General features: G+C 40.7%; 1 protein-coding gene across 2 annotated transcripts; it reads left to right on the top strand.

Annotated features, from left to right (window-relative positions):
• The first annotated feature begins 1,656 nt into the window (after positions 1-1,656).
• On the top strand, positions 1,657-8,455 carry LOC124390604 (CMRF35-like molecule 8). Of its 2 annotated transcripts, none has more exons than XM_046856645.1 (8): positions 1,657-1,713; positions 1,807-2,127; positions 2,531-2,854; positions 3,682-4,017; positions 4,503-4,634; positions 4,736-4,831; positions 5,999-6,051; positions 6,149-8,455. In XM_046856645.1, exons 1-8 carry the CDS (start codon positions 1,671-1,673, stop codon positions 6,449-6,451), a joined length of 1,608 nt encoding a protein of 535 aa, XP_046712601.1. In that variant the 5' UTR covers positions 1,657-1,670; the 3' UTR covers positions 6,452-8,455. The 2 variants fall into 2 exon arrangements, with proteins under 2 accessions (XP_046712601.1, XP_046712591.1); XM_046856635.1 differs by having other exon boundaries at positions 5,996-6,051.
• Positions 8,456-13,583: the final 5,128 nt, after the last annotated feature.

Genomic DNA, 13,583 nt, shown 5'->3' with positions numbered 1-13,583 from the left:
TTCTTTCTGATTTAACTTTTTTCTTACTAAAACTACAATATACATTTATGAAGTGCAGAAAAATCTTAACGTTTACAGATTACCTTTTAAGGTTTTGGACACTAATGAGAGAATCCTGCACTTCTGTTGTCAGGAACTGCTTACTTGACCTGTGATTACTTGGTATTTTGTTTGTTAATGCCACTAGAACGATGTAAAGATAAACAGAAGACCATGTTGGGAGACTCGCCTTCCTTTACGTTCAGTTTCACCAGTGTTAAAATGTCTTTACAATCTTTATCTACTCCACAATAGTACGTCACAGTGTCTTTTTCAGTGAGCTCTTGGATCATCACCATGATCTCTGCTGATTTAGTGTCATCTAACAGTGAGAATCGTCCTGAAGTTACTGACTTTCACAGCCCACACTGCGAGGCAAAATACGCCGTTTTCAAATGTATCCACTTTGTAAAGCATTTTCAAAAAGATACGTTTTTGTTTTGTTGTAAAAACATATTAGTGTGAACATGGCCACAGACAATAAACCAAGCGCAGGTTTTAAATAATCAGACAAATTATCAAAATCACCAACACCTGCTTTATCCATTTCCATACCCTCAGGGAGTATAGAGTAGTATTACAAGTATATTATATAGTAGTATTTCGTATATAGTATTATATAGTATACAGTTTTCTATTCCATCGGAAAAAATCCCCAAAAACAGCATGAACAACACCTTAATGAACATATCTGGGTAGTAAAATACAGACTGAATACTGCAGAATTATATTTTAAACATAGTGTTTAAGAGATATTTCCTCGGTTTATTTTATTTAATTCTAAAATGACATCACTGAAGAGTTTCTCCTCCCACACTTGTGCATTTCTGTTTTCCTCCTGTGTTTCTTACATTATCCTCTAGATGGCAGAAGAAGCAACGAACCAATTTTAAATTGATCTCCAAGAAATTGAGACAATGCCACTTTTGTTTAAATATACTGGTATCCTTGTTAACTGATTGTTCTGAACCTAAAAATGTATATTTTCATAACCTAATGGAAGACTCATAAAAGGAATGTTGATGAGATGCATGAGATGAGATCTTAAATGTGTGTGTTTACATATGGGATCAAATATACAGTAACATGGACATGTCCTGCGAAAGTGTGTGAGCTTACAGCAATGTTGCTGTGAAAAAGCTGGACTCAAAACTTCAACATTTGTAAATATGTTTAATTTTTATTCCCAATCCAGCAATGGAAACTGCTATAGGTTTTGTGCTCTAGGGGGCAGTAGAAGTAGAATATTACATTTAAAATTGTATATTATATTTGTTATTATAAATATCTTCAGTAAAATGTATCCTGGAGCACTGAGAGGAAAAATAACTCACATGGAGAAATATGTTCACATGCAGAATGCTGATATTAAACACTCATACACCTTCATATGATCATTTACATACTGGAACTGACCAGAGGCTCAGAGTTCACACATTTAACACAAACACTTCCTGAAGAGTGCTTTCTCACACATCTAAAGGGGGAAGTGGGTGTAGCATCACTTTTTGTTTAAGACACAGATGAAGACGCAGCATATTCAAGTTCAGAGCCAGTAACAGTGTTTAACAGAACAGGAACTTTAGTATCGTTCTGAAGTGGATTTGGTGTGAAATCTGTGTGAACTCAGGATGAAGATCCTCCTTCTCATCTTCACCTTCTGCCTGATCTCAGGTAAAGAAATAAGCTTCATAATAATCCTCACTATCAGCAGTACTGTTACATGAAGGAAGGTTTTGCTCAGATGGATATTTGGTGTTTTGTTAGATGGAGGAGCCTCTAATGAAGTAACAGGATATTTAGGAGGAAGAGTCCTTATCAAGTGCAAGTATAAAACAGAATCTACACAAAACCTAAAATATTTCTGTAATGGTTCATGGTCAGGCTGTTCTGATCTAATAAAGACAGGAGATAAAAACATGTGGGTAACTTCAGGAAGATTCTCACTGTTTGATGACACCAAATCAGCAGAGTTCAGGGTGATGATCAGAGAGCTCACTGTAGAGGATGCTGGGACGTATCTGTGTGGATTTGGGAATGTTAACGGGAAAGACATTTTGACACGAGTGGAACTGAAGGTGCAGGAAGGTGAGTCTCCCACCACTGCCCACTGTTTATCTTAACAAAGCTCTAGTGTCATTAGCAGACACACAAAATGGCTGAGAAACCAATAAGCGCATTTTTATTATAACTCCTGACTGTAAATAAAATATCCAATTAAATCCAAAACAATCTCTTCACTTGCCCATTGAACTCACCTGTTTCCTTTTTACCCTCAATTATTTTCATGACTTTATTCCTGGTGGTTCATGTTTTATTGAAGGAAAAGCTCAACATCCAGCCCCACTTTTACGCCTAACCTGCATGTTACAAACAAACTTAATTTTGAAAGTTTTATGTATCTGTTTGTCATGTTTAAAGTCCTGATCTTTAAAAAATATATCTACTTTTACTTATTAAGCTTATTGAACATGATTTAAACTGTCAACAGGAAGCTCTGGGTCTAGAGAAGTGAGTGCATATAAAGGAGGAAGAATCAATGTCAAGTGCAGATATGAGAATAAATATAAGGACAAACCAAAATCTATCTGTAAGATCGGAACACAACCGCTGTGTTTTCCTCTAACAACAACAACACTGAACAGGGAATGGACACATAACGGCAGATTCTCAATTTATGACAACAGAAGTGCAGGATTCGTTAATATATTTATCAGAGAACTGATTATGGAGGACACTGGAACATACTTGTTAACTGTTGCTGTGTCTGATGAAATTGAGACCTCCACTGTAATCAATCTTACTGTAACAGAAGGTGAGTATCTTTTATTTTGTTTCATTAGAAGAAAATGTGATCATATTTATAATATTATGATGTCAGAGTAAAAAGTAAAGCTAATTTATCATCTGTCACTTAGGATTCAGTTGTGTTTTTTTCTTTTTATTGTATTTTGATAATGAGTTCATTTTGATTTGATGCTAGAAAATATTTAAAATTATAACATATTATAGGAATTGACTGGAGATGATGGGAAAAAATTACCATATACATGCATGTGTGGTGGTATATAGAAACCTGGTTTCACAGTCTACCAAATTCTTTTGTGGCTGAAAGAATATTGAAGAATAAACATACAGTTTTATGGAAACAAATATGCTTAATAAATTTGTAAACAGATTGTGACTATCTAAATGCTACAGTCATATTCAGATCCTTAAATGCATTTGTTTCCTTTTAATTTTTGAGTTAACCAGACTTAATAATATAATAATATATAATATAACTTTACTTATGTAAAATAATTATTCACCCACCCATTTATCCAACCATCCAACCATCCATCCATCCATAAACATAAATAAAAAAAAAAAAAACAATTTAGAGGAAACCCAGACAATCCCATTTACTTGCAGGGACAACATGTAAGACACCAGAGACACAGTAACCTGTACTTGTGACTGTGGATTTGTGAATGTTATATTCTGGGTCACCAGATCACTAAATTTAGAACCAAACAAAAGAGAAATACATTTTAGATTAAAAACATCTGTAGCTTTCCTAACCTTCAGAAACAGTAGAAAATATTGAAATGTACTTTTTTTTCCAAGGCCACCACACAAATAAACTGATCTGATTTGCAGATCTGTCCTATGAGAAGTCCATCAGTAAGACTGTCCAAGTAGGAGAAGATTTAAACATCAGCTGTAAATACCCAGAATCCCTCAGGAGTTATAACAAGTTTCTCTGCAGGAGGCAGTCATCTGTTGGATGTCATAAATCTGTTAAAGCAAGTAGAAAATATGTAAATGTGGGGAAATTCTCCCTGTATGATGACAGAACAGAACAAATCTTCACTGTGAGTATTAGAAATGTAACTAAAACAGACTCTGGTGAATACTGGTGTGGAGCAGGAGCAGCCTGGACATCTGATCATGGATACAAGGTTTATTTCACACAGATCAACCTGACAGTTACTGGTGAGTTTGTAGAGACGTGGAGACACACTGCATTAACTATTGTGACATTACAGAGTCTTTGTGTGAAGCATAGAGTCAGTGCAAATCATAACCAACACTAGCCTGTGATATTATTGGTGATTAGTGAACAGAACAATAATGGTAGTATAAATAGAGCAGATCTTTTTAGAAAGAAGTTTGTTACCACATGGAACTGAATTAATGTAGCTGCTATTCTCTGTTAACATTTAGAATTTTGTTATTTTAGACTAAATGATGTGATGAGCAGATTTTATTAGAATCATAATCTGGTATCTGGTCTTCCTCTGCTCGTGTGTATTTCACTTCACTTCCTGTGATTATCAGATGTATAAACAGCAGTCTGTACTTCTGACACAACAATAATGTAAACTGTATTGTGTTGCCTCTGTACTGATATCAGTCACATACCAGATTCACTCACTTCATGTTGTTTATTTTCAAACTAAACTTTTTTACTGCTTTAGATTCAAGTGTACCAGTGCCAAAACTGAAGCCAACTCAACCTTCACCACAACCATTATCATCATCATCATCATCATCACCAATATCCCTATCAACATCTTCCTTCTCATCATCAGCATCATCTAATCCAGCAGGTGAGTCTCTTCATGTGCACATCAGACCCATAACTTTAATGAATCTGATCCCTTAAGAATGATCAGCATGTAGGTTAAAGTTTCTCTTCCATGATTTCCAGCTTCCACTGTGATCATGGTGTCTGTAATTCTGCTGCTGCTTCTGATTGGAATCATATTCCTCACTTTCACTGTTCAAAAGCGAAGCAGGATTCACGGTAGATGAACTCAAACACATGATAAAATGCTTAATATAAACATGTATCATGTAATGCAGATGAAAGTAAAACATATTGACAACATAGATGCAGTTCATGTAAGATAGTTATTACTTACTATTATTTTCAGCATCTTTTGCTACAGCAGTTTTATCTTGTCTTTTGGGAGTCTACCAGTTTAGCACTGACTTTTGGAGTAGTTTTGTTATGGAAATATGTTGTACTGTAGATGTGTTACATTGTGAGATGATCTCCTGCGACAGGCACCAAAAATACTTTCTAGTGAAATATATTATTATATTATATTAATATATATAAATTTGTGTCCATGAACAAGAATCAGTGGATCAAATTTCGTGACTATAATCACAAAATGCCATGAGACTGGGCTCCACTGTACAGTTCTGTTCAAATCACTCTATGGGTTTTTTGCAGCATTTAGATCCAGGCTCTGACTGGAACATTCCAAAACCTACTTTTCTTTGGAAGCTATTCCTTTGTTCATACTGTATGTATTTGTGCTTTGAGATGTTATTATGCTTCATGATTCATTCTATACTTATTAGACCTTCAGTCTCAGCTGAAGATAAGCAGGCCTATATATATTTTATTGTGTATGATGTTCTTTAGGTTTAGGTTTAGGATTAGCTGACTTTTGCATCAAACATTTATTTTTGGTCTACCTTGGTCTAATCAGCCCATAACACATTATAACATTATGTGTTATACATTATTTTGGGGTCATTTAGGTAAACTTGAATTTGTTCAATCAATGAAAAAGGGTTTTAATTTATTTATATAATTTATGTACACTAAGCATTTGGATGAAACAAATAAAAGAAAGAATTACTACAGAAACACCTGATCCTTATTTGAGGTTATTCATAATCACTTGAGTAATGACAGGTGATAATTACTTTTCTATATGAGAAGAGTTAATTTTAAGCAGCCACATTATAGACTTATGAACTTTTGTAACTATGATATTGTAATTTTTATCTTAAAAAGGTTTTTTTTTTGTTGATCATTTTGTGGAGTTTTCACATGCAGATTTATTTATACATTGATTGTAGATTAATAAATACAGGATGTCTGGAGATCATGACATCACAACTGAAAATAACAGCATTAATACCTACTGATTATTACTGTTTTTTCCCCCAGCAGGTAAAGATTCTGTTGCCCAGAATTCTGTCCAAAACTCAGAAGGTTACCATGGGGTAATTCTCTTTATATCTTTATGAGTCTGTTCAGTTACAAACCTTATTTACATTTAGGAAAAGGGCAAATATATGTGTGTTTCTGTTGATCTCTCAGGTTCCTCTTGCTGTCTCTGATTATGAGGAGATTAAAGACACCAAACAACGTTCTACCTCAGAAGCTGAAACTTCCACAATTTACTCAACTGCTCAAATACCCACAATCACTTCTCAACCTGTTTATGCTGAGATAGAGTTTCCTACAATCTCCTGTGATTCTGCTATTTATTCTACTGCTCAACTACCCACAATCCCCTCTGAGCCTTCTCAAACAGTTTATGCAGAGATAGAGGGTCCTACAACCTCATGTGATTCTGTAATTTATTCTACTGCTCAACTACCCACAATCCCCTCTGATTAGGAAATCTACTTCACAGCTCAGTTACCCACAAGTCTCTCTGCTGAGAAATCTGTTGACGGTTTGACTCACGCAACAGTGAGTTCTCACTCCAATGCCACCAGCTCTTATGATGCAGTTCCACAGATTATGGAAGACGTCTCTACTGTCTACACTTCTGTCAGTCACGTGACTTCGTCTGTTTAGATGAATCTGTTGGCATCGGTTATGTGGTACTGGAACTTTACTATTTATTTCAGATGACTTTCTCTTAATTCTTACATCTTTTTCATACTCTGTCTCTTCTTCAAAACAATTTTCAGCAATCAGCATATGCAATGAAGACATTATTTTTTGTCATTCTTTAACATTATTGCTTCTTATAGTCTCCCACAGTTTGCACCCTAAACTAATTTCCATGGTATAACAAATCTAGAACTTATAATCTAAATCTCTGTCCCAGAAGGAATGTGATGAGAGCAGTTCATGTTTGTTCACATTTCCAGCCCTGAAGTGTCAGTTCTCTTGTGATGGAGTTTTGTCAGGTAACCAGAATCCTGCAGGCAAATCGGTCAAAGTCACTGATTGAGTGGTTGATCCTGGTGGTTCTATGCTTTTATAAAAGATTTCAGCAAGGGGTGTTTTAATTCAGTACTATGTCAGGATTATGAACCAAGATTCTGTACTGCACGACCGCGTGACTTGGTCACATGTATCCGATCACTCATACCTGAACTATATTGTCTTGTGGTAGCGAATGTATTTTTGTAACCCAGAACGCTTTCGGAGTAACAGGAAGGGAAAACTTTGGTCTGAGACACGTGGGGTGACTTGCCACCAAGCAGACATAGAGAGTGGTTCTGATTGACCCTGTGGTAACCATCTTTCTCCTTTCCTGCACAGCTGATGAATTCACTTTGCTTCCATGCTATTCAGAGGATGAGAATCTGTTTCCCGGAATTGCTGAGGGCACAAGAAGAAAAAATAAGGCCTTACTACAGTCCATTTCACCATAGATGTTTAGCTGAGAGCACAATTTAGCCTGCCTGGTCGGCTTAGATTAGTGCTTTTTCCTTACTCTATGCAGAGAGCATCACTGACTCTTCTGCTTCTGCCTTGAACTTGTTTCTCTCACAAGCTTTGCAGTAGCTATCGCTCCTGTGGACCCACACAGAGAAGCAGACATCATCTATTTTTTTTTTCAGGCCCCTTGCCCTCCCTTGTGTGTTCGAACTGTGCATTATAGGGGGACTCTGTGCTGTACATTTAAAGAGGGATTATGGACCTGGACTATGATTCCCTGTACTTCGTCACATGGTTATTGGTTTGAAAATTAGCAAGATACAAACAGATAAATAAAATTATTTATTTATTAAGCGTATGGGATAGCTTTCCCTTTTTGATATATTTGATGCTATACCTTTTTGTCCTTGAGTATAAGCTTTGTGGGTAAACTTGCAGAGAGATTTGACAAAGAGAGTCAGTTTTGTTTAATTCAGTGTGGATGGCTTTAAGCAGTTGATGAATAGCTATAAAACATTTCCTGGTTAGTTTATGTTCTCTGTTTTGTCAAATCTACACTCTGTCCAGGCCCATACATATGTTTTAGTTTGCAAAACACTATTTGGTGGCCTTGCATCAACTCAACCAATTATCCAAATCCCAAAAGTTCTTTAGGACAGTTGGTGGAAAATGGAACCCACAGAAAACCCATATGGACACAGACAGAATATGCAAAATTCTACACAGACAGTTTCTTAAGATCAAACTCTGGAAAATGGATCTGTGATACACAAATGCTTTTTTATATTCATGTTAGTTTTATTTTATTTTATTCTTATGATGACACCACCTAGGATTTTTCTTTTAACACACTGTATTTTGTGTTTAGTGTATCTGTTCCACACTTGTCTTTTTGTCTGCACTGTTATAGAAGTTACTTGTCTTCTGGAAAGTTACTTGTTACAGGATCTTCAGGAAACATCAGGAAATAATGCCACTTCCTGATAAACATATCACCAACATTTCTGTCGACCTGAATTGTTTATTTAATATTCTTTTTTTAATAAAATAATGAATAGGCAATGAAATGAGATTTTTAATGAGGTGCTGTTTTTTCATGTTCTTTAATTTGTGGGTTTTCACTTTTTTGTTGTTGTTGTTGTTGAAACATGAACTTTGGTTGTTTTAAATGACACTACCGATTTTACAACTGTCTTTTGGTTTTACGTATTTGTAAATAATATAATTGGAATATAAATGACATTATAATTGTGGAAATGCTTTGGGAACGCCCCTGCGTTGTCCATGCTCTGAACCACGTGTGAAATCTGGCCAATAGGTAATACGTGATGTCATAGACCGGGAACGTCGCGTAAACCAGGAAGCTACAACATGGCTGTGCCGTAGCGACATTAGCTTCTGCAAAGAGAGAAGGTAAGTGCCGCAGGGATGCAGGGAGTGTGGCACGGAGACGCAGCATCTCGTTCCCTTGGGGAAGTAGGGTTACATATGTAACCTAAAGACGTTCCCCATTCGGAAACTTTAAGCTGCGTTGAAATGCTTTGGGAACGAATATCCAATCACGCCACTCTGACCAGACCCTGCCTAGTGTGTGAGGGCCTCGGCACCTGCACGTAGGACAGAGGAGCCCAGAGTGGCTCTAGGTCGAGGCCATAAACCGAACAAGGTCAGCAGGGTGGACCAGCCTGCAGCGTCGCAAAGTCCCAGAGTGATACTCCAGCAGACCAGGCCGTAGATGCCGCCACACTCCTGGTGGAGTGAGCCCTGATGCGGAGCCGGGAGTCCAGGACTCGTAGCTGAAAGGATGGCTTCCACTACCCACCTGCTTAACGTCTGCCTATTGGCTGGGAAACCTTTCCTATTAGGGCCACAGCAGACGAACAGCTGCTCCGACTTCCTCCATAAACTCTTCCTGTGGAGGCAAGCGTCCAGTGCTCGCACTGGACACAGTTGGTTCTGTATCTCCTGGTCGGGGGCTATAAATGGAGGAGGGCAGAATACCTGTAACACGACATGCCGTGTGGGAGCCATAGGCACCTTAGGTACATACCCCGGTTTTGCATATAAAAACACTCTGGCCATGCCAGGGGCAAATTCCAGGCAGGACGGGTCTACGGACAGAGCCCGAAGATCCCAGATCCAAATCGCCAAGAGGAGGCGGTCTTAACGGACAGGAACCTAGGGCCACCTGGGCCAAGGGCTCGAAGGGGGGCTCAGATAGAGCCGCCAACAAATCTGCCAAGTCCCAGACAGGCACTCTGGGTCACGTCCCGGGCCTCAGCCTCCAGGTGCCGCAGAGGAAACGTGTCACCAGAGGGTGCCTACCCAGCAACTGCCCTGCAGGCGGGGTGATATATGCCACGATGGCGGACACGTGAGTGGAGTGGAGAAGGGTCTCATCTACCTCGGTAGAGAGACCAGCTGCTACAAACTGTGCCCCCTCAGGGGCCACAGCTTCCCCAACTCCGGGCGGGGGTGAACCAGGGTTTCGCTCGCCAGCGAGAGGAGATCCCTCCTGGGAGGAATTTCCCACGGAGGGCCCTTGAGTAGGGATACCAGGTCCGCAAACCATGGCTCACCCGCCCATCGAGGTGCTACCAGGAGGAGACAGACTCCTTCCCGGCAAACTCTTTCCAGAACTCCCGAGAGCAGTGCGATCGGGGGAAAGGTATACAGGCATAGCCTCGGCCACGACTGTACAATGGCATCCAGCCCTATTGGGGCAGGGTGCGAGAGAGAGAACCAGAGGGGACAGTGCGAAGTCTCTCGGGTTGCAAAAGATCCACCTGGGCTCTGTAGAACCTCCGCAGGTACCTGCTCCACCACCTCGGGGTGGAGTCGCCATTCCCCAGGCCTTGGCCATTGTCTCAACAGGGCGTCTGCTCTGACATTCAACCGTCCAGGGATGTAAACGGCTCTCAATAAGAGGAGTTTGTCTTTGGCCCACAAGAGGAACTCTCAGGCCAGTTTTTACAAAGGGTGAGACCAGAGGCCCATTTGGTTGTCGATGTACGAGACCACCGCAGTATTGTCCGTCTGGACCAACACATGGTGGTCTCTTAGGCCTGGGAGAAAGTGTTTCAACCCCAAAAACACTACCAATATCTCCAGGCAATTTATGTGCCACGAGAGACGTGTGCCACTCCACAGACCCTGGGTGGAGTGGCCATTCAAGACCGATCCCCACCCCATGAGGGAAGCTTCCATCATTAGCATTACACGACAAGGAGTCCCTAAAACGGGGCATTGGGTCAGAAACATTGTGTCCTTCCATACATCCAAGGCTCGAAGGGCACGCAGCGAGACCTTGATGGTACGATACGGAATTTTCTCTGGGGGAGAACCCTCTGCCCCGGAGCCACCACTGGAGGGGCCTCATGTGGAGGAGGCCGAGTGAAATTACACTGGACGCTGCTGCCATGAGACCCAGCAGTCTCTGGAACTGCCTCACAGTGAGTGGCTGGCCTGCCCTTACCCTCCTGACTGCGGTGAGGATGACTTTGATCCGGGCGGAAGACAACCGGGCACGCAACCTAGCCGAGTCCCACACCACGCCCAGAAAAGTGGTTCTCTGTGCTGGAGAAAGTACACTCTTCCAAACCTCATAAGTGAGTGGCTCTTTGGAACAACGAAGTACGGGCTGTAGTCGCCTGACTCTCTGACCAAGGAGGAGGGAACAACCACGATGGCCTTTTTCCTCAGGAGAGTACGCATTTCCTGTTCCAGGACCAGAGCCTGCTCGGGTCCCACCAGGTTGGGATACAGCCCATTGAACCGGGGAAGAAAAGACACGAACTTATTCACGCAGCCATTCTCTACTGTATGCAGGACCCCCGAGAGACTCCTGGCAGCCCTCCAGACTGACAGAAAGTTCCACAGGTAACACACATAAAGCACTTACCTGAACGAGCAGAAGCTAATGTGGCTACCACCGCACAGCCATGTTTGTTGCTTCCTGGTTTACGTGACATCGCCTGTCTATGATGTCACGTCTTGCCTATTGGCCAGATTTTACACGTGGTTCAGAGTGTGGACGACGCAGGGGCGTTCCCAAAGCGTTTCAACGCAGCTCAATGTTCACGAATGGGAAAGTAGAGGTGTTATTCTGTCTGGGTGTTCGAGTAAGTGCATAAATAAGCTTCAGTTAGTTCAGAATGCAGCAGCAAGAGTCCTCACTAGATCTAGATCACCCCTGTTTTAATCAGTCTACACTGGCTCCCAATCAAATCTCGCATTGATTATAAAATATTACTACTGATGTATAAAGCACTTAACGGTCTCGCACCACAGTATCTGAGTAAATTTCTGTACTAGTATGATCCTCCACGCCTACTTAGATCAAAAGGTGCTGGCTATCTGTTGGTTCCTCAAATAATGAAGACTACAGCAGGGAGCAGATCTTTCTCTTATAAAGCCCCACAGTTATGGAACAGCCTTCCAACCAGTGTTCGGGACTCGGACACAGTCTCAGTGTTCAAGTCGAGGTTGAAAACTTATTTATTTAGTCAAGCCTTTTTATCAGTAGATTTTTCTTCTCAGAGCTGGAGGGAGCATGGATATAGAGTGTTTGGCTGAACTGGTATATTTGTATGCTGTCGTCCCCTCACATTCACACGTTCACTCAGGTTTGTTGACGGTGGTGTGGTGGGTCGTCTCTTATCCCAGAGATCCCTCATGTCTGTGTTACCTTCTGGTTCTCCCTTTAGTTATGCTGCCATAGCGAGTCTTGCCAGAGTCCAAACTGCACAGTGACATTAACTTTCATACACCAATAGGGACACTTAATAATCCATATCCTTCTCTTCCCATCACCCTCTCTCTCTCTCTCTCTCTCTCTCTCTCTGGTTGAGTTAAACATGCTCCTGAGGCTCCAGTGACCACTGTTCCTGCCCCTCTCCCCTTTGTGGATCTTCACACTTCTGTGCAGCTTGGGACGATATCTCATCTACACCTTGGGTGGTTCCATGTAATTCGGAGTAGAACGGTGCTTTGAGGATGGATTGGACTGTAGTTGGTGTCGGCGGTCTGCTGCAATGACTCGGGAGTGCAGTTTGCTTCTGATCGTCTTCACTGTACCCCAAAACATTGTATATCTGCTTCAAATGGACATTTGATGCAACCCAGATGAGGATAGGTTCCTCTTGAGTCTGGTTCCTCTCAAGGTTTCTTCCTTATGCTATCTCGGGGAGTTTTTCCTTGCCACAGCTGCTCATCAGGGACAAGCATACTTACAAAGAACATATTTACGTTTAATCACCACATTATCTGTGTAAAGCTGCTTTGAGACAATGTTCATTGTTAAAAGCGCTATACAAATAAAAATGAATTGAATTGAATTGAATATTCCTAGAACAACAACAGGAACTCCTATATGTTTTGTGCTCTAGAGGGCAGTAGAGGCTTTCTGGCATCAGATCAGTACACACTGGCATGGAGTAATAATTATCCTTAGTGAAGTTAAACCTGGAGCACTAAGAGGAAAAATGACTCACATGGAGAAAGATGCTCACATGCAAAATGCAGATATTAAACCCTCCTACACCTTCATATGAGTGTTTACACACTGGAACTGATCAGATGCTCATGCTGTGTCAGAAATGTTAAATGTTTGGAATGACGCTTATGTAGTTCACACATATTTCACACACTTGCTGAACAGCTCTTTTTCACACAGCTAAAAGGGGAAATTGGCACAGCGTTTGTTTCCAGTAAAGACTCTGTTAAAAATCAGCATATTCACAGAACAAAACAGAGGCAGTAACAGTGTGGAACAGAACAGGAGCATTAAAATCTTTCTGAAGTGGAGTTGGTGTGGAGATCTTTAAGTGTGAACTCAGAATCAAGATCTTGTTCCTCATCTTTACCCTCTGAATGATCTCAGGTAAGGAAATGCACTTTATAATAATCCTCACTTTCAACAGCAGTGGTACATTAGGGAATGTTTTGCTCAGATGGATATTTGGTGTTTTGTTAGATGGGGGATCCTCCAAAGAAGTAACAGGATATTCAGGAGGTGGAGTCCTAATCAAGTGCAAGTATGATACAGAATACACACAGAAACTAAAATATTTCTGTAAGAGTTCATGGTTAGGCTGTTCTGATCTAATAAAGACAAAAGACAAAAACATTTGGG

Source organism: Silurus meridionalis, chromosome 1 (genome assembly GCF_014805685.1).
Source record: "Silurus meridionalis isolate SWU-2019-XX chromosome 1, ASM1480568v1, whole genome shotgun sequence".
NCBI classification, from domain to species: Eukaryota; Metazoa; Chordata; class Actinopteri; order Siluriformes; family Siluridae; genus Silurus; species Silurus meridionalis.
The sequence above is the reverse complement of the archived record's forward strand: the minus strand, read 5'-3'. Positions and strand labels throughout refer to the sequence as shown.

Coding starts and splice junctions, on each gene's coding strand:
- LOC124390604 (XM_046856635.1), top strand. CDS start 1,671: ATGAAGATCCTCCTTCTCATCTTCACCTTCTGCCTGATCTCAG. Junction 2,128..2,530: donor GGAACTGAAGGTGCAGGAAG/GTGAGTCTCCCA, acceptor AACTGTCAACAG/GAAGCTCTGGGTCTAGAGAA. Junction 2,855..3,681: donor CAATCTTACTGTAACAGAAG/GTGAGTATCTTT, acceptor TCTGATTTGCAG/ATCTGTCCTATGAGAAGTCC.